This window comes from Nannobrachium achirus (genome assembly GCF_963921795.1).
Source record: "Nannobrachium achirus genome assembly, chromosome: 23".
In the NCBI taxonomy this organism is placed as follows: Eukaryota; Metazoa; Chordata; class Actinopteri; order Myctophiformes; family Myctophidae; genus Nannobrachium; species Nannobrachium achirus.
This window is the reverse complement of record NC_137830.1, coordinates 15,053,015-15,075,514: the sequence shown is the minus strand read 5'-3', so window position 1 is coordinate 15,075,514 and position 22,500 is coordinate 15,053,015. Positions and strand designations below refer to the sequence as shown.

Below are 22,500 nucleotides of genomic sequence, written 5' to 3'. Positions count from 1 at the left end.
CTCTGGCTGATACCAACAATAAGCCTCTCCGACTTACTTAGTCGCATTAACCACTTCAGCACGATTTACTTGCGCCATTTGGAAATAGCCGGTCTACATACAAGCTCACAAAGCGCTACGATGCAACGCGTTGTGGAGCTTGTCAATCTGCTATTTTCATAAGACTTCTCTGCAGTATTAGCTGTTGACAGGGACGTGCTGGCCATTGGGAAAAGCGGGACAACTCCCAAACGGACGGTTCATTCCCAGGCCGGCCATTAGGAAAAAAATAAAATGTCGGCCTTCGTTCCATTTTGGGGGCTGGGCGGCGAACAAAGTAAATCGTCACTGTCAGGCAGAAACCTCGTATCTCCAAGTTTCAAATTGATAAATTTTTTTGCAAAGCAAATCCCTGCTTCATCATACAAGGCCGTCGCACAAAAGTAGTGAAAACAGCTGATCTACAAGCACACAACGCCTCGCAATGCGAGGCGTTGTGTGCTTGTAGATCGGCTGTTTTCACTAGTTTAAATCATTTTTTAAAATGATAAATACAAAACAAACGGTTTTGGACATACAAGTTTTCCACCCGACAACGACGAAATATAACTCATGTACAGTAATTGGCCCACTGGCTTGTCACTTGTCATGATCTGAAATGGCAAATCTTTGAGTAGCAGCAGCGCTATAGAGAGAGATCTCTCTCTATAGCGCGCAATGAGGGCCTCTACAACTCTTTTTCCCAGGCTGAATCAGGGGCCCAGCACATCCCTGATACAACGCGTTGTGGAGCTTGTCAATCTGCTATTTTCATAAGACTTCTTTGCAGTATTAGCTGTTGATCTGTGATCTGGTTCAGGCTTTTTTTTGTTGACTAGCTTCCAGGGGCGTCACAAGGGAGGCGGAAAGTGGGACTGAGTTACTAGGGCCCAAGGTGGAGGGGCCTTAATTATTTTATACTTTGGCTATTGAAAAATAGCAGATATACAAGCTTACGAGTGCCGCGCTGTGAGCTTGTATATCTGCTATTTTTTGAAAAGACGTGAAAATGTGTGCAAATCTGTATTTCTTTAAGCGAACATTTGAAACTCAAATTTTGCTTATGGGGGGGTCGCTGGAACTAAATATTTTGAGATGGGGTCCTTCACATGAAAAGGTTTGAGCACCACTGACATAGAAACATATATATATATATATATATATATATATATATATATATATATTTTTTTTTTTAATTATTATTATTATTATTATTTGTGCAAGCCTTGCACAAACTTTTACGATTTTTCAAAAATCGGCACTCATCTGCTATTATATCTGCTATTTTTCAACAGTTAAAGTACCCAGGGCCCAGCATTTGGTGCGACACCCCTGCTAGCGTATAGCCTATCTGCTATTTTTGAATAGCCAACGCTAAATGACTCCCCCTAATAAGCCACCTCAAGGACCTCAAAAACAACCAAAACCCACAGCGGTGTCGATGGAGAAAACACTATGGCGGGGCAAGGTTACCTGAGAGGTCAACGGCCAGGAAAACAACATTCCTAACACAGCATTCCGGGGCAACTGAACCATCTACAGCATAACACAACGCACAATGTTGTTTACTCTTATCTCAGTTATGGATTTAAAAAAAAACTTTAAATACACTAGAGGCGGGCATTCTTTTCTACAAAGATTTCTACAAAGAAGTTCTGTATAGGCTACACACAACGTGCAAATCAATAACCGACCTTTCTCTCCGATATGCACGACTCAGCACCATAGACAGCATCCAGGGTCAGAGGGCAGAAGAAGAGAACATGCTCTTTTATTCATTGTGGGCATTTTACGGAACGCACACCCACGCCCACACACACACACACACACGCCCACACACGCCCCCACACACACACACACACACACACACACACACACACACACACACACACACACACACACACACGCCCACACACGCCCACACACACACACACACACACACACACACACACACACACACACACACACACACACACACACACACACACACACACCTGAGAATAAAGGGTCATTCTTCACTTTTCAATAAAAGCACCTCACACCAGACAATAATTTACCAGTAGCTGGACCCCCACGAACCTCTGGTGTCCCAGAGGACGAGGTCCATGTCTCCAGCTCTCCTATGAACCCCCCACTCATCTATTCTTTCTCAATAAAGCCAAGAAGACCCACAGTCCCAGTCCACAGTTTACAACGAAAAAAATAAGAGAAAAATGTCTTCATTAACAGCTGTCCCCAAGTGTCCCCAATGAACTGAAACGCATTGGCCCCTTTTTCATGCTATGTTAAAACAACTGCGCAATAAGGACATTATTTTAATTTCAAAGTGGAGAGACTCTTTGTCCTCTCGGGGCAGATTCCTTTGGAATAAAATAAATAAAATAAAAAACATTAATAAAAAAGAAACACCCTCCAGTCTCTACTTTGATGTCTGGTGGTCATGCATAACCCAGTAGCGCTCTCTCTCTCTCTCTCTCTCTCTCTCTCTCTCTCTCTCTCTCTCTCTCTCTCTCCCCCCCCCCCCCCCCCCCCCCCCCCCCCACACACACACACATTATTTGTCTTGTTTGCTACAGTAGGTTTTTTAATCAGTTGAGATCCTAGAAACTGGGTCACAGCTGTCGTGCAGACGCGTCAGGGGTTCCCAAATTGGGAGCGGGGTGGCATACAAAGCTGAACGCGTGGCTGATCATTAAACCATGATCCCTCGCTGGAGAGGAGCGGGTGTCACTCGCGTCACCCAGTCTCTCGTCCTCGGTATGGGTTTGTCACAGACATCACTTGAAAAGCCAAAAGGGCTCGTTAATACATTTATGGGGCGGGAGAGACTGAAGATGTGAGGGGTCTTATTTGTCACATACGTGTACAGTAGGTGCGTGCACTGTGGGACGAGTGGCAGATTGGATCACAGGCATAAATGTTTAAACAAGCGCTCTAATGATCCACTGGAGAAGTCATTCTGCCTGTGTCCCTACATGATCTGCACCTCTCATTTCCTTTGGTTAAAACAGTATGAAGCTTGTAGTTCGGCTATTTTCACAATCTGTGGTAACGACAAGTCAAATTAAAAGTAATGCCTACAATTCAGGGTGGGTGGTCCCCAGTTCAAATATGATTATTTTTCAGGGGTCATGGACTGAGCAGTTTGGAAACGCTCTAAAGGGCTTCTTCAGGCGGGAACTGACACTGCGCCGTGCACACCCTGCTGTTCTAGTCCTAATACCAAGACAGCGTATCACTCCGGTTCTTAGATCAGGCGTTTTCAAAGTGGGTGATGGGGCACCCTGGGGTTCCGTGATGCCAGTCCAGGGGTGCCGCGAGATAATTTGATAATATTTGGAATATTCTATCTACAAGCTCACAAGCTTGTAGAACGGCTATTTTTGGTGAACCTTCCCCCCAGAATAGGGGCATTTAAGGGCATTTAAGTACTGTACTTAAAGGAGTAGTTCACCACTTTTCAACCTGTCTTCATATAATAGGTCCTCACTAATGTTCATGATAAAATATCACAATTTTTTTCTACTCAGTCCAAGTCTCCTAGGAGATCTGTGGGAAGTTCAGAATCCATCGTCTTGTGACATCATCATTTTTATTATCGTGAGAACAATTTTCTATTTCAGGAATAGAAAGCCTGCAGTTTCTATAAGCTGGATTGGCAATCGATGATGTCACAAGACGATGGGTTTCTGACCTGCCAACAGCCCTCCTCTGAGAAAAAAAAAAAAAAAAAAGCTATTTTTGAGTGAGGACCAATTATATGAACATAGGTTGAAAAGTGGTGGAGTGCCCCTTTAAGTACAATTTTGAGTTATATGTACTTTACTTGAGTATTTCCAATTTCCACTTCTACTCCATTACATCTCGGATCCAAATATTGTACTTTTACTCCAATACAATTATTGTACTTTATACTTTTGGTACTTTTGAATTCGAGAGTGGATTCCCCATCCCGCCAATGTATTTCAATCAAAATGGAGCGTTTATTTTATTTTTTATTTATTTTTTTCTGTTTTGATTTTTCAAAAATCCTCTACTGGCATGAAACCGCTCCTTTCCCATTGAAATGCATTGGTGGAATGGGGAATCCACCCTCATAGTTACTTTGATGTGGGTGCAGCCTAGTATTTCTATATTGCAGTAAACATGTGAGTACTTTTTCCACCACTGATCATCATGAACCATAGCATCCAGACCTCTCAGGTCATCTGGGAAAGGTCTGCTTTAAGTCCCTAAAACCAAAGTTAAACGTGGGGTAGCAGCGTTTAGCTTTACCTGGAACAAACTCCCAGAAATGTGCAGGTCTGCCACCACTCGTATTTATTTTAAAACTCTACAGTATAAAATACCCTTTTGTTTGCCGCTGCCTTTGATTGAGTTACCTTTCTTATATCCCTTTTCTTCTGCACAGTAACTGTTCATTTATGTTTTTCTCCTTTAGTTTTACGCATCCTATTGTCATTGTATAGTGGCGTTTCCTTTGCTTAATGTTCTGTGTGAAGCACATTGAATTGCCTTGTTGTTGAAAAGCGCCATGAAAACAAAACTGCCTTGCCTTCATGGATCTGTGGGGTCGCACTAGGCTTGCCATATGAATAGAGGTTTCTCTCTCTCTCTCTCTCTCTCTCTCTCTCTCTCTCTCTCTCTCTCTCTCTCTCTCTCTCTCTCTCTCTCTCTCTCTCTGTATGTCCTGCGGTCTGACAAATCAAGTCCTGAGTGGATACTCACATATGCAGTACACTCGTGTGTGCGTGCGTTTTATAGAAGCTGGAGAGCAAAAGGAGAGAGAGAGGGAGCATGAAAGGAATGCAATCCTGTATGCATTCATGTGAGAAAGAAACCGATTAACCCTTAAGTTCTGTTCAGATTCACTACACCTTCGTTCTGTTCGGGTCATTTTGACCCGGGGGATATTTGGTTTAAAAAAAAAACACTAATATAAATTTTAACTTAATAAATCATCATGATACATTGACTTTGACTCAATACCAAACAATTCATATGATATATATGGTAAATGTTTGCATTTCTGCTTTGCTATATCACATTAAACATTGAAAGAGCTAAATTGCAAATTGGGCATTATTAGCGCATATAATGCCTCATTTGCATATCTAAACATATGATTTCAGAAAACTTGTAATTCAAAAAATCTTAGTTTTGATGTAAGTAATCAACAGGAAAAGTTTCATTGTGGTAGCTATTAGTTAATTTTTTTACCCTATTCACCTGTAGTGTCTCGCCTTAAGGTTCAAAAAGATATGAGGGGGGTGTAGCATGGTTGTAGTGCAAAAATATTTTTTTTAAATGTTCATCTCAGAAGAATCTTTAAGGCCAGTGAGTTTCAGGTGGAAAAAATGTGAACTTCTACCTTTTTTTTACAAATGAAAATGTAAAACGGGTCAAGATGACCCGAACAGCACTTAAGGGTTAAGAGAGACATTTTGTGTCTGTGTCAGAGGGAGACGGCACCATGCATATCAGGGCCCAGTCAAAGTGCTTGCACACTATGACTTTAAAGTGACCTTATAATAGCTACAGCATGAACCAAATGTCAACACTACCTATGACTCAGTATGTCACAGCTTTGCTCAATCACAATCAAACAATGCAACAGTGTGCCTCCATGTTCTGCAGCCTATTTACAATTGTTGCGACCGTAGGTCGCATTTACTATCAAAACCTCCACCGGCTGTCCGTCTGTCCGTCCGTCCGTCTGTCTGTCACACGTCACACTTTTGCCCTGCTCATATCTCCACAACCGTTGCCCCCATCCATGCCAAATTTTGCACACACACTCCTTACCTGCCAAACTACAACCTCCAAGGACCCCCGGAGCTCCAGGGACCCCCAGGTCCCTGGGGGACCCCCAGGTGTAAAAAATGACCAAATCTGCAAAAATGACCACCCCAACGGGGCTGCTCACGGGGAATTCCTGGGGACCACCCACTCCTGGTGCTCCAGAACGGATGCAAAAGTGGTGGCGCCCCCAGTGGAGGACCCCTCCACTGCAGCTCACATAAAATGCTGTAACTCGGGCTAGGAGCGTCCGGGAGAGCCGGGGCCGGTACCTATTCGTCCACCAAGGCAACGCGGAGACCCCACCCCTCATTTCTCACATGGCCCTCTTTTAGCGCCACCTTCAGGCCGATTTTTAAAACACATTTTTGGACACTGCTCCTACAGTTTTTGCCCTAAAATCACGCAAATCGCTACACAGTATGTCTACACTCATGTCATCAACATGGATCAGGAAGATTTTGGAAAAACACATTTTTGCCCTATTTGTGGCGATAACCGATTAGGGAGTCTTACTGGTTAGTATGTAATTGTAAAAAAGTAGGGATGGACCTTCATAAGAAGGGACTGCACACTCCAGGGAATAGAGATGGACATGGACAACTAGCATGAAGTTAATTTGTAGGCACATTTATTAGCACGTGCTAATAAATAACTTTATGCAGTAAGTTGTCCATCTCTATTCCCTGGAGTGCACTCCCTTCATAAGACTAGTACACACTGCAACGTATTCCAGCGCTCCGCGAGAGCTTTCTAAGCGTTTCTGAATATCTGTCAGGTTTGATATTTGGCTCTATCGCAGACTGGGCAACACAATAACACATGGTTGACCTCTGGCAGAGACGTAATCCTTAGTTTATCATTCCAAATTTACTCTCTGGTTTTAACAGAGTTTCATACAAACTTCCACCAGCGCACACCAAAACAATCCTCTCGACCAATCCCTAAGCTTCATGCTGCTAATGTGGATTCCCCAACAACACCCCCTTGGCCAGAAACGGACTAAAATACCACCCAACAGGGGGGCACACAGCAACCCTATTCTGTGGCGGACGTTCAGCAATGCATTGTGAGCTTTGTTCGGCGAAGAGATTTGGTGTAGAGGGAATAAAAAGAGGGAAAGAAAGGTGCAAAGGTCGACCATTTTCGGTAAATGTTCTTCCCCTCAGAATACAGATGCTAGGGTTCAAGTGGTTAATGGAAGAAACAAAGTTTCTATCACCCAACAATTTGGCTGTGGTAACTCTAAAGACCCCTTAGAAGGTCCAGGTCCTCCTGTTGAAGATCTATGGTCCAGTACAGTATCTAAATAAGCCCATGCTGCCTCTTTCCTATGCTATGAGTTATGCATTCCTTAATTCTAACAACAACAAAGGTCTTGCACTCATACGTATCTTAATTCACCATTACTAAATCATGATATATTATTAAAACAAGAGCTTAACTATAAAAAAAAAGAAATAGATGAAAAGACTGGGATACTGTAGGAACATTCCCACAAAAAAAGAAATACTGAAAATAGTTAATGTCCACACTGTGCATAATGCTGTGTGTGCTTTATTAGCCTCTATTCAAAAAAACAATATTTGGCCGAAGGTGAAATAAGGCCCAATAAATCACAGACAACATTAAACTCTGTGCCGACATTACTTTTCTTTACGGTCTCTAATAATATCCTGACTCCAATTAAGGTATGATTCTCTCTGTATGTGGTAAATAAAGGCCCAGACTGCTATTAGAGCGTTTATGGTAGATTAAAATGGTAAAATAAAAATGGTAAATGGCGCATTAATACAGCGTCTCTATCCACAGTGCTTACAATGTGCATTACATTCGCCCATTTCACATGCTGACGGTGGAGGCAACCATGCAAGGCACCACTCTGCTGACGGTGGAGGCAACCATGCAAAGGCACCACTCTGCTCATCAGGTGCAGTTAGGGGCAGTGGTGGAAAAAGTACTCACATGTCTTACTTAATGTAAGTAAACGTATCAATACTCCAAAGTAGAAATACTCTGTTACAAGTTGTTACGGACAAGGTTAATAACTTAGACTACATTGAGTGGGGATCTGTATTGGGTTCTATGTTGGATGTGCGCACGCCTGTCTAGGTCTGCAGATTCCTGCTGGAGGAAGGTTCCTGTCACTCTGCCACCTCCAGCCAATCAGCACTCTGTCCGTCCCCTAAAAGCACCATGAAGAAGACACTCATGGCCGCTGTCACTCTGTCTGTGTAGCTATGAGTGTAGCTTAGTGACAGCGTGCCCACCGGAGCAGGTGTAGCTGTTTGTAGCCGTTTCTGTTAGCCTTTGTGTGAGTGTGTACAGGTTGCTCTTCTTTTCTGAGTCCATGTTATAGTGGTGAGCAGGGGTAAGGTATCTGTAAGTATTTTTGTAGTTATAGTGTTCTCTGTGTTAGGTCACTTCTAGATAGGGGCTGGGTTACCATTCTGTACACGTTTTGGTTAGGTTAGGTAGTGTAGGCAGGTAGGGAAGTGTTTGGGTGATAGTCAGTTAGTCAGATTTGGGCTTTAACCTCTTTTAGAGTAGGGAATAGTTTTCTGTATTTCTGTTTGTCTTCCTGTCGTGGGTGCCCGCCCTGCCCTGCCTCACCACTCAGCCATATTCAGCAACCTCAAACTTACTCCTCTGTAAATATAATTGATCTATTGTAAATAAAACCTTATTTTTGGCATATACCACCTTGCCTTTGTTCCGCCTGCAAACACCCCTAGGCCCAGTGGGCGTAACACAAGTAAAGGTCAGGTAATCGGAATTATAGTACAAAAGTATTAGTATCAAAATGTATTAACACTTCCGATGCCAATTACGTCCAGGAACGTGATACGAATTACGGCGGTGCGACGCCACGGCCCCGTTATCACGTCCAGGGACGTGTCAGCTGGTTACTATGGTAACCATGTAAACAGGTGCTGCGGCGGCGGCTGATGAGTGAAAAGACTTCATATCCCTTGATGCAACTCGGCCGCCATCATCAGGAAGCGTAATCTCCATTCATTGCTACTGCAAAGAAACTGCTTTATCTTGAAATATACTTCCAAAAAAGCTTCAATCGCAGAGAAACCCTTTTTTTCACGGCGACATAAAAATGGGGACTTGATTCTATAGTGATTTAAAAGTTTCAACAGTAGTGGCAGTTTTGGAATGTTTTTCATGCAAAACAAATGCTTGCAATGGATTCAGAATAATTATAAACCCCTAGTTTGACCCCCACACATCCCACTTAAAGCAGATTCTTTGGGAGTCATTTTTTCCTTTATAGTGTAGTGTATAGTAAGTGAAGGTAGGTAGGTCGTTTTCAAAACTTTCCCGTGATGGGATTCTTTGGGATTTTTTTTCTCTCACTAAGGACATATTGAGGTCGGGATACAAAATCAGTTGAGTTTGCTACTATTGCAATTTGTCCTAGGTTTAGCCTAATTCTGGCCTAAAATTACTGGACTATAAGGGACATGCCGGCCACCCTCTAGAGAACTGTGTCCACAATCTAATTATTTTGGTCATGACCCAACCCACAAATTTCAAGACCATATAGGTGTCTGTAGATGGAGAGCCATGCCCTCGGGCTCAGCTTTCTTTTCATTGCCAGGGGGCAGTAAAGCAAACGTAACACCGATCCCACTGCTCTGATTCTCTGGCTGATCTCATCCTACCCTCCCTCACTAAAGAGGAAACGGCGATCAGTTCAAATTCGTTGATATATTGTTCAACCCGGGCAATTGATGACTTAAGCCAGCGGGGGGAAAAGAAACTATGCCAGTGTAAAACGCATAAATGTTACTGTCACTGAGAACTAAACATAAACAGACTAATATTACACTGAGAGTAAATATAGTAAACAAAACAAATGTGTAATTCTTTCTGCACAAATCTTTCCACAGCATCCAAAATCATCCCACTCTCCCTGGATATCTGTGTACAATGTTGAATAATATTTATACATACTGTATTTATTTGTATAACATATTTAATGTGTAGTATTATATAATATATATATAATATATATATATATATATATATATATAATATATATATATATATATGTTTTTTTTTATTGTTTTTTTTTTTATAAATATAATTTCTTCATGGTTTATACAGCTTGTCTAGATAGGAAGTCATAAGAATGAGTTGTCAGTGCCATTGGTGGATGAATTTGTTAATGCTCTATCTATACTGCTGTCATGCGTCACGTTTCGTCTCCCAGAACTAATTAATTACCAGTGGGAAAAACAACGGCCAGCCAGCAAACTCGATGTCATGATGGAGGAAGAGCCAGCTAATGCAACTGTCACTACTAGACCGAGAATTGCTAGCTTTTACTGGATAAAAAAAAAAAATATATATATATATATATATATATATATATATATATATATTTCCTGTCGAATATTCGACTATTCGAATACTTTGAGGTATTCGAATTCGAATGCTAAAAATCACTATTCGTGAATGCCCTATTTGGGGCCCACCCGTGCTGTCGGTAAATGTGGTGACCATCCCGCGCCGTGGCCCACTGTTGGCTTGTTACGCCACAGCATTTACAGTACAGTACAGTATATTGTGTATAAATACTGCTTGCTTCTCCAGCAGGGAGAGAACTGTCACTGTGTTGACTCCCTGTGCATGTAATTTGCATCAAAACCAATACTGTAGGTGTCATATGTTTAAATTGTCTGAAAAGTTAGAATTCCAATTCTCAGAGTCACTTTCTCACGTCAAGGTTCCTTTTCATAAAAACCTTTTCCTACAGTGGACATTTTGTAAAAGTTGTTCTACATCATTGTTATGCACACACAGTCTTGGTATATAGCACCTATATACATTCTGTGGGATTTTACATTGTGTTTTAACCACTTAATCCCTCTAGACTTGAGACCTGAGTTTCTCTGTACTGGACAGTCTACTCAACACGACTGTTTCCCAAACAGTGGGTCGGCAGGGACCCACATTTGGGTGGCCGACCGATTATTGGGTCGCAAGTAAATATCTCAATTGTTCGGTCCTATAGCCTATACCGATATATATTATTTCAAAAGATTTAAAAAGGTTTTAAAAAAAGATATCACAACATTTAATTAAAAACTATTCCAACATTTTTTCAAAAGTATTCCTTAAAATAAAAAAGCCTCACAGCGCGTTGCAAGCATTGTGAGCTTGTAGATTGACTATGTTTGGCTAATGTTACCCCCCAGACATGGACAATGGGGCTCAAGGGGATCGACCGCAGTGTGACCCTATAGCGTCACTATTCTGGGCATGTCAAAATAGGTGAACATTTGGAGAAAATAGCAGATGTACAAGCTCACAAATCCTGCAGGTTGGCTATTACCGGCAAAGAAATTTGGTGTAAAGGGAAAAAAGGAGGGAGCCAAAGATAGACCCCTGCGGTACCCCAGTCAACTACAGTAAGCACCGTATATCCAGTGTAATCTACTGTTGAAGTGGTTAATGAACCACACACACACACACACACACACACACACACACACACACACACACACACACACACACACACACACACACACACACACACACACACACACACACACACAGAGTACGCTCATATAGTATGTATACAAACACACACAGGATGATCAGTAGTGGAGTCTCATTAGAGGGCTGTTTACCAGCCAGTCTCCCTTCGTTAATATACAGTGACTGCCATGCGTTTCCATCTCATCTTTCTTGTCATCTGACTGTTTTTTTCCCCCCACTCCTTTCATGTGTTTTCATGTAACTCTCTTGATCTTTTCTTGTTTTGAATTTCTAGGGCTCTGATTGTTTATCGGAATGTACTTTTCAAATAAATCTCTCTCTGAGTCCTTGTCCAAATGTCTTTAAAAAAAAAATCAAACCTCGGTTCGAAGTGGAGCTGTGTGTGTGTGTGTGTGTGTGTGTGTGTGTGTGTGTGTGTGTGTGTGTGTGTGTGTGTGTGTGTGTGTGTGTGTGTGTGTGTGTGTGTGTGCGGTCGCGCATGCGCAGATCCTGTTCAAACTCAACGGGACAGTTCTCACTTGACGGTGAGTTCTCACTTGACGGTGAGGACACACATTGCTGCCTATGGGGAGCTCTGTTCCACACAGCTCCAAAAAGGGGGAAAAAAAGTAATAATACTGACTGTGAATTTGAATCACATCACAGAATCTGTTTAGGTACTTTTGTGTGATTGCGCCTGCCAAAAGAAAACCAGGAGGTGTGTGCGTGCGTGCAGGGGCGTCACAAGGGGTAGGAAAGTGGGACTGAGTTACTGGGGCCCAAGGTGGAGGGGCCCTAATAACTTTATCTATTGAAAAATAGCAGATATACAAGCTCACAGCGCGGCACCGAGTGCAGCGCTGCGAGCTTGTAGATCTGCTATTTTTGAAAAGTTGTGAAAATGTGTGAAAATCTTTGAATATAATGTCTTTTTTAAGCGAACATTTCTAACTCAAATTTTGCTTCTGGGGGTCCCTGGAACTAAATATTTTGAGATCGGGGTCCGTGGCGAAATACATATCATCTTGGGGGTCCTTGACATAGGTTTCTTGCACACATTTTCACGATTTTTCAAAAATAGCAGATACACAAGCTCCGCGCTGTGAGCTTGTATATCTGCTATTTTTCAATAGTTAACATTCATGGGGGGCCCGTGCGTGCGTGCGTGCGTGCGTGCGTGCGTGCGTGCGTGCGTGCGTGCCAAAGCACTCACATTCAGGTGTAATCGGTTGGTCCAAGTCCCGATCTTTCGGTACTCTGTCGTAGATCCATTCCTGCCGGTGACCTGGTACTGAAAGATGTCGTACCTCCCCGGAGCGTCTCCGTTCTCGTTGAACACCACCGGCGTACCCGCACTTCCTGGAAAGCAAGACAAAGCCGTTCAACCACTTAAAATCTACATAGGCTATACTTGGTTGACCGGAGTCCCCCAGGGCAGTGGTTCTCAACCTGTGGGTCGGGACCCCCAGAGGGATCCCCAAATTATTTTGGGGGGGTCCTCAGGTGATTACCTTAATGTGCAACATTCTATTCTCAAAAAAACACATATTGGGTGTATAGAAGGTATCTGCACATTTCTAAGACAACAAATTAAACTTCCCTCTATATTAGAGGCAGAAATTGTGAAAATAGCCGATCTACATGCTCACAATGCCTTGCGTTTAGCTTGATTTCAGACTCTGCGCTGAGCTTGAGTCAGACATTGTCCCCATTGTAAAGATTTCAAGGGGGAGGGGATTTGAAATTCCCAATCACAACAGATCTGGTGGGAGGGGTTGTGTTTGACGTGTGTGTACACAAAAACATTCCCCCCTCCCCCTCCCCTCTATATGACAGGCATCAAACAGGTCATTGTCTTTGATGTTTCGTTGATTAGAGAGATCACTAACAAGCTATTGACACTTGTATGGCTCAATCAATTACCACAGTTCACAACCCCTTTGAAGTTCAAAAGGAGCAATTAAGAGTTCTGGCTGAGTTCCCCCTACCTCCACTGTTTCTGTTGATTTTCTTTTTCTGCTGATTTGCTCTCTCGTTAGACCCACCCCCTCCCCCGAATTGCATTGATTTAATTGGTTTGGTACTGAAGAAACCAAAGAAACTTCAGCATCATATGACAACACAGCCCATTCTCACCCCAACTGCTTCACCCTCCCGACGCGTTTCCAACTCGCTTTCTGCTTCACCCGTGCGACACTTTGGAATGTTTACAGCGTCTACGGTCAGACGAGAACGGAAGGAGAACGGAGAGTCTTAGTACGCATGCGCCGACATGTGTTTACTGGAATATTTTCCAGTCACAGGGAATCGAACCCCGGTCTCAATTTTAGCTGTTATCATGCTCTACCGACTGAGCTAAGGAGACGACTGGGAAATTCCTTTTTTTGCGCTTTTATCTTTGACAACGTGGATAATAACGTAGTCCCTTCTTTGAGCCGCATTCGGACGCGGAAGCAGTCCCCTGGTCAAAATTTACTATTCTGTCCATAACGGTACATAATTCGGTAACGCCGCTGAGTCGGCTCATGCGCCGTTCGCACCGTTCGCCGCGGCGACTCGGTCGCTGCCGCTCCCTCGGCGGCGGCTCTCGGGGCTCATCGGCGCCTGAGACGGTGCGGCTCCGTCGTTTATAGTGGTCTTCTTAGACCACTGGCCATACCCAATTCGTCCAACCCTTGACACAGTAGGCAATCCCAAAGCGTCCCATCGTCCGAAGCAGCACAGTACTTGAAAAGGCGTCGGTTGTATGACACTTTAAAGGTGAGAATATGTTGGACAACACCAGACCAAGAGAACCAGTCTGCTCAGAGAGTGGGCGGGTCTATGGGCTGGAGCCAGCCAGGCAACCTTGCGTTGTGAGCATGTAGATCTGCTATTTTCACAATAGAACCATGTTATGTTAGTGCTTGTCAGGTTGGGGGGTCCCCAGTTAAAATATGATTATTTTGGGGGTCATGGCCTGAAAAGGTTGAGAACCACTGCCCCAGGGCACTATGCTACTTTTCTGTTTTCGCGTAAAATTAAATACACTAGGCTAGCATATATCCATTAGCCCATCTACAAGCTTACAACGCGTCGTAAACGTTACACGCTTTAAACTTGCAGATTGGCTATTTTCCAGCGAAAGTTTCTCCCAGAAATAGGAGGCTTATTGCGATCAAAGGTCGCAGTTTAGTACTGTATGTGAAACGGCATGCTGACTCCGTCCGCCTGGACGTGTACACATTTTTACCGTCTATGGGTTTGCCGATCTGACATCACGCTCTGACATCACTGTGATGTCAAGGGAACCACTCTAACAGAATGGGTTTGCCGCTCTGACATCACGCTCTGGCTTCACTGTGATGTCACACTAACAGAATCCCTTTTATGCCCATATATGGAGTTCCCTGATGTCATCAATATTAAGCCCATATCTAACAGGACTTCAAATCGGACACATACCACACTAACAGAATCCATATATGCCCAAGACAGATGGCCAAGACAGACCATATCTGGATGGCTGGTTCTACAGACAGGGATCTCCATGTATGGGCATAAAATGGTATGATGTCTGTATTGAGCTTCCTGGAACATGAAACAAAGGACATTCAAAGAATATGATTATGTAGAAAGATGGTCTACTATAGGGAAATATACAGAGTAGGCTACATTTGGTGATATTATACATTCTCAGACATTTTAATCAACAACAACAAAAAATTAAGGAGTTATGAAGGAGATGCTGTTTATAATTAACACAGGAGTACTGCTGTAAATTCCCATTTTGGTTAAAACAAGAAGTGTATTGTTAAAAAGCTAAAGCAATCAATAATCACTGCTATATAGTGAATGAGTGAATCTCCCCATTTCCCCAGCCCTCTATAGAATAGAATTTAAATTTTCATCTGGGACCCCAATGCCATCCAATCAGGAGACAGAACTCCACAGTTTTTTGGTCCAGTTGTGTCTACTCATCACTATATCACTTGTGTATCCTCCATGTTATGTGTTCTCTGTCCTCTCTGCTGATTGGATGACATTGGAATCCTGACCTGAAAACACCTCCTACTCCTACTACTATTATTGTGGGCTTGCTGAAAGGCGAGACCAGTATGTTATATCAAAACCTTATCCACCTGTTTCCACAGGAATTTGCTGTAGAATTTTATGTGTGAGACACAGCTAACATGCAATCTCACGTTGCGTCGCAGATGCGACCGTTGTGTGCTTGTAGATCACACTCGGCTCGGCTGCGGTGCCGGACCTGCCGCCCACCTCCTGCGCAATGCACGATGGGACGTTGGAAACTTGTGGATAGGTCAAGTTTATTCTCCTCAAAAAATGACCGACAGTACAAAGGCAGGGGCCTTAGCCAATGAGGAGTAGCATTCTTGGTGACATCACAACAAGTGCGACCTGATATAAATAACAACAACACATGGGCTCAAGACCAGTAGCCTATACATCAGTATGCTATGAATGAGAGTATGCATCAGTATGCTATACCAAATCTTTATCCACAAGTTTCCGCGGGAGTTTACTGGAGACCATCGGGACCAAACTTCCGGGTTTAACAGCAGACATACAAGCTCACGTCACGTCGCAGATGCAACCCTAACCCTAACCCTGTACCGAGCCGGAAGCTCGGTACAGACGTCTGCGCAATGCACTATGGGGCATTGGAAACTCGTGGATAGACCAAGGTTATTCTCCTCAAAAGAATTATCGAGCTATTTAACATAATGTACTGTATGTGTATACTCACACATGCACACACGCACGCGCACGCACGCACACACACACACACACACACACACACACACACACACACACACACACACACACACACACACACACACACACACACACACACACACACACACACACACACACACACACACACACACACACACACACACACACACACACACACACACACACACACACACACACACACACACACAAAACAGCAGACCTGTACAGGCTTTCGGTGCGAGGCAGCGTGCAATACGTTTAATTCAGGCATTGGGCTGATCCTAAACTGCTCATGTGCTTCTATTGGCTATTTCTGCTGAAGCTTCTCTAGGCGTGTAGACCTTAGTGTGGCAGCTTCCATTTGTCCTACACTCGGTTGAGCTGTTCAGAAGTTAGAAAGATTATTGTTTAGGTAATTTCCCCAGGCAGTGAAATACTGTGCTCGGGTTAAGCCTGGAGTAATGGCGCTTTCAGGTGACGTCGGGCCATAGTTTTCTCTCTCTGAGTGGGGGAATATGTCACAACTGCTTTATGGCCGGAGAATTTACAGAAAGACGGAACTCCATTTATTATCATGAGCCTATGTGTGGCTGCTCCGTCTCCTCCAGGGGCCACTAGCAGCTGCTATGTGAGGCAGGACGTACTGTATAAGACCATTATTTAACACCATCAAAACAACTTATGTTGAGTAATTACCTCTGGTAAGGCAGTAATGCCTTCTCCCCTGTCTGTCTGTCTGTCTGTCTGTCTGTCTGTCTGTCTGTCTGTCTGTCTGTCTGTCTGTCTGTCTGTCTGTCTGTCTGTCTGTCTGTCTGTCTGTCTGTCTGTCTGTCTGTCTGTCTAGAACAGGTAAAATCACCCAAAGGCTAGAAACATTCAGATACATTTCACCTGGTAGTGAGCGTCATTACACAAAGCAAATTCAAGTGGATTCAAGTTAATGTGGAAGGACCTACAGTACCAAACCCATTAAAGAGCTCCACTCCCTACTTGAAAACTCGAAAACTAAACTAAAAGAATGGCAGACCTCAAAATACAGGTGAGCATAGTTTAACTCCTTGGTAATAGATAGAATAAGTAATAAAATAAAACAATTCATTGTTGCAGCTGTAGTGTCTTTTGTGTTATATGTTCCTTCACCTAACAAACCTGCTAGTAAGCATAGCTCTCTTCTGGGACAATGGAAGTATGGAATAGAATGTATTGAGAGAGACAGATATATACAGTGTAGAGAAAGTGACAGTGGTACACCAATAAAAGCATGGGGTAGAATGTAATGAATAGGAGGATATAGAGAGAAAGTGACAGTGGCACAGTATGGCAGACTCCCTCGCTTAGCACAACCATACGCTAGTTGAAATGTAAGACATGAAAACAGAGAGAGACAGAGAAAAGAATAGGAGATAGAAAGATTGAATACATGAATAGATATAATAATATATCCCCCTAGTCCCAGTGCCACCTTAGGTCATAGGAGTGAGTGAGTGAGTGAGTGAGTGAGTGAGTGAGTGAGTGAGGGAGGGAGGGAGGGAGTGAGGGAGGGAGTGGACAGAGAGAGATGGAGAGAGGTATTGGAGAGACGGAGAAATGGAGACTTTTAAGCTGGTCTCAAACTAAAGGAGTTTTCTAAAAACGATTTGGAAATCTGTCCGCACCACAGGAGGATTATCTTAACATGCACGCGCACACACTAAAAGAGTATAAAATAATGGCACGCACTACTGGATTTTATTAAGATTATAGGGCTTGCCAGAGCAACACACACAGCTGTGATCACATGCAGGTGTAAATAACAGAGCTGCTGAACAGTGTCAATATCAGAAGTTATCGTCCGGATTAATAAAATGTTTGAAAAATGAGAAAATCGTGAGGCTTATGATCGGATCTTTGAACCCTTCACTAGAGGACAATTCTGCCAGATTTTCACTCCCGATCTATAGGCTGGATGATCTATAGGCTGGTGAACGGAACGACTGTCTGGGAAATATCCCCGGCGATTATCTTGTCGCGCGAGCAGGGCATTAATGGAGGGGTGGAGAGACAGGGAGATGGATGGAGAGAGTTATAGTGGAGAAATGGAGACAGGGGCGTCACAAGGGGGGGAAGTGGGACTGAGTTACTATTGGGCCCAAGGTGGAGGGGCCCTAGTATGTTATACTTTAGCTTTTGAATTGTCGTGAAAATGTGTGCACATTTTTGAATATAATTATGTATTTTTTAAGCGAACATCTGTAACTAAAATGTTGCTTCTGGGGGGTCCCTAGAACAAAATGTTTTGAGATGGGGGTCCGTGGCCAAATAGATATCATTTTTGAAAAAAAAAAAACCTTAGAAGGACTTGAAATATTCAAAGACTTTTTTCACGATTTTTCAAAAATAGCAGATCTATTATATCGGTGCCGCGCTGTGAGCTTGTATATCTGCTATTTTTCAATAGTTAAAGCACAAAATGTGAGTGAATCCTTGTACCCAGGGCCCAGAACTTGGTGTGACACCCCTGGGTGGGGAGACAGAGAGATGGAGAGAGTTATAGCAAAGACGCTGAGAGGTGAGAGAAGGTAATGGAGAGGAGGGGACGGGGAGAAGTATAGCGGAGGGGTGGAGAGAGACAGAGAGTGCAGAGAGCTATCGGGTGGAGAGACAGAGACGGAGTGAGTTAGTGGAGAGGTGCAGAGACAGGGGGCAGCAGCAAGCAATCGGAAGAGGACGAGAGGGGCGCGAGAGAGAAAAGAGAGATATTTATACGGATAGAGGGAATCAATAGAGAGATAGAGGGCGATCTCTGCCTTCCTGATTGCCACCAGAAGTGATGAATGAAGAGAGTTCCCCCCGTGGGAACCCCGGAGAAACCATTAGCACTGCTGAGTTCATATGACTCCCCTCCCCTCCCTCCCTCTAGTGGCCGAGAGACACGTGACTCTTGGACTATTCTGCACAGCACTCAGGCAAAAGTGATGAAGACGTAAAGTCGAAACGTTGCAGCCAGTTGCCTATAATAAAAGTAAGTTTTTTGGAGCATATGAACAGTGTTTTCTCCTTCCATTAACCGAGAGTCAAACATGGCTTCCCTTCCTTCCTCCAGCAGTTATCTTCTTTCTCCCACCATCCTTCCTATCCCTCTCACTTCCATCACCTTTTGTTTCTCACTGTCTCCCTTCACGTCCTAGCCAGCCCCTCCTACAGTATATCCTTCCAACTGCTTGCTGGCCTCCTCCCAAATATTTTCCTTCTCTATTTCCATCCGTGCCTACACCCGGCTGCCTTCCTCTTTCCTGACAGGCTGAGAAAAACCCACCGTGCTGACCAGAACTCACTAAAATAACTCCTTGGCACATACATACGGTACAGCGTTTCCTGCAGCCATGTCAGTGTTGCAGCGGTGTCTGTCAGTCATGTGGCTCTGTGTGTGTGTGTGTGGGGGGGGGGGGGGGGTCAGCGTGGGCACAGACGGATATCGACACAACCCGTTGACAGGTTCACGCTTGGCTAGACGTGACCTTGGAAGAAAAATTAAGTTCTACGCCTGGCCACTGGAAAACACAGAGCCCTCCCTCCCTCTGTGTGAGTGGGTGTGTGTGTGGACAGCAGCTAAACGTTCAAATAATGCCTGATGTGACATGGGGATCGATAGGAGAGTCAGGGTTGAAGATGGCTATTTTGTTGTCTTCTGAAGAGAAGAGTGAAAGGTTAATCTGCTACTTGGGGGGGGGGGGGGGGGGGGGGAATAACCTCTGTATACTGTGATGGAACCCACAGGTGGTTCTCAAACCTTTTCCTAAGAGCCGGCCCTTCTCATGGATTAGAAAGTGATAATTATCTGGCCATGCCATGCAACCCCATTCTTACATCCAACAATCTGATTTTTTTAAATTTGTTTATTATTAAGTAAAAGTATCAACACTGTAATGTATAAATACTCAAGTACAGTACCACAAATAAAAGTCCGGAATTCAAAATGTAAAAGTACAAAAATATTGGTATCAAAATGTACTTAAAGTACCAAAAGTAGAAAGTGCTCATTATGCAGAATGTCCCATTTCACAACTTTTGAAAATAGCAGATCTAGAATAGAATTATACTGTAGCTGGGCTATTTTCAAATGGCCCAAATGTATATAGGGCTGAAGTGGTTAATGTATGTTTTGTAATAATCAAAATCTACAAAGTACCCTGACTAAAGTTTTCAAATAATATTAGTGGAGTAAAAGTGGAGTAATAGTATAATATTTTACACCACGCACGCACGCACGACACACCACACACACACACACACACACACACACACACACACACACACACACACACACACACACACACACACACACACACACACACACACACACACACACACACACACACACACACACACACACACACACACACACACACACACACTACATGGTTTATAGGGCAGGAAACAAACGAAATTGGCCTTGAGTTTGGTTACCATTTTAATCGGGATTGAGAGACACTCCAAGTAGGAAGAGCAATGACTGTAAGATGGCCATTGTTCTGTGGTGGTTTTCAATGATTAAAACGTGTCTGCTTCATCTCTATGCTAATGGTTGTCCTCTTCTTATTTTAATTTCATACAACTAATCAATATGTCCTTCCCTCACCCTGCTCTCGCTCTCTGCCAGTACTACAGTATATTGCTCTCCATTTTCTCTTTGTCCTTTTGCTTTCATTTCCTTCTATATCTTCAACTCTTTTTCACCCCATGTCCTCTATTTCTCTCTCCCTCCCTCGCAATTTCCTCTTTCTGTTTATCTCTTACAGTATGAACTGAAAAAATAAATATAAATAAATTCGAGACTTTTTTTTATCAACAGTTTTGTCTCCTACCAGTTTTAGGGTAAGCCGGAGTCGTTACCTCTGCACCAATAACTATCAGAGCGCAAACTAAAACCCCATTGGAATACAACAGCAGATGTGTGGGTGTGTGCTTGCATGTGGACATGCACACGCTGGGACTTCCTCATTCCCTGACAGCTCATCCGCACTGACCGCGATGCGACCTGAGCGACGTGACGCGAGCGATGAAATCTCTTTAAAATTAATTTGTTTCAATGACATCCTGATCTGGTCTTCATCAGGGCATATATGCCCTGATGAAGACCCTGAATGGGTCGAAACATGTCGGCTTTTATTATTTTGTCATGAAATAAAGTACACTGCTTTTACGTCCGTTCCCCTCCTTTTTAACTTTTTGAGTGCTCGGATCCTCCTTCTCTTTTTTCAAGTTTTATCCCACTGATCCTAATAGCACCCACCACACGTTTTTAACTTTGCTGCTACCTCCTGAGCACCTAGTTTCTCTTGTTCTCTGTTTCACTTCATATTATTATTTACTTATTTGATTGGTTCAGGCTACTACGTTCAGCCATTGCGTTGCGACGTAGCCGATACGTCGCAATGGCCGACGCTCCATATGCGGACAGTATTTTGCGGGACATCGCGTTGCGTCGCTCACTCGTGCAGTGCGGATGAGGTGTTAGGTTTCGCCACTGAAGGGTAAGTCTAACAACTGACACAAATCTTATTCAAATCCCATTATCCTATATAAACCACCTGTTTCGAATGATATCAACGCACTTAATGCGAAATTCTCACATGTTTTCAGACGCTTCAATGCAGAGGTATCTGTCGATACCGGATACTGGGTATCCCGGTATCTCACAGTGGATGGTTGAGAAAAAAACAATGAAACAGTGGCTTGATTAGTAGTGAAATGTCGACATCTAGTGGTCAACCTCAGAGGTACACAATAATAAAACCTGAGCTGAATTGCAGCATCGAACTAGTGGCCATGGATTCTCTGTTCCCCGGTGTAATGCTCCACGCCACAGACCCCGACGGAGCAACGTCGCGGCAACTCGGCGGCAACTCGGCTCGCTTGCCTCGGTGGCGACTCACGGGGGTCATCGGCGCCCAATCCCACTCAGCCGCGTTACCGAGATATGTGCCGTTATGGACAGAATAGTAAATATTCAGTCCCTCACTATCCACGTCTACCCCACTGCACATCTTCCCCACTATCCACGTCAAAGTTAAATGCACAAAAAAGGAGTCACATCACCCGTTCATTAGCTCAGTCAGTAGAGCACGCATGCAACAAACCCACGGCTTGGGTTCGATTCCCGTGAGGGGAATATAATATTCAAGGCGACAGATATCGGCGCATGCGTACATCAAAGTGCACGGAAACAGGATACCCCGTGGATACTCCGTGGATACCCTGTGGATACTCTCTGCATTCAAACGTCTGAGAAATGGTGAAAAAGTCCGATTGAATGCGAAGAGAGCAGTCGAAGCTGGTGATATAAACAGTATAGGGGCTGACAGAGAGAGAGAGAGAGAGAGAGATGGAACTTGGAGAGAGCTGTGAGCAGTGAGGACGGGCGTGAGGGGTGAGGGCAGCGAACTAAAAGGAAATATAGCATTTTCT

At 43.7% G+C, this 22,500-nt stretch overlaps 1 protein-coding gene across 1 annotated transcript in view; it reads right to left on the bottom strand.

Moving 5' to 3' along the window:
* The window catches only part of grm8a (glutamate receptor, metabotropic 8a), a gene marked incomplete at both ends in the record, with an annotated part of 299,416 nt that overhangs the window by 56,432 nt on the left and 220,484 nt on the right, over positions 1-22,500 (bottom strand). The window contains one exon of the mRNA XM_080753986.1: positions 12,527-12,672. Coding sequence (XP_080610112.1) covers positions 12,527-12,672 — 146 coding nt within the window. The remainder of the gene's footprint in view (positions 1-12,526; positions 12,673-22,500) is intronic.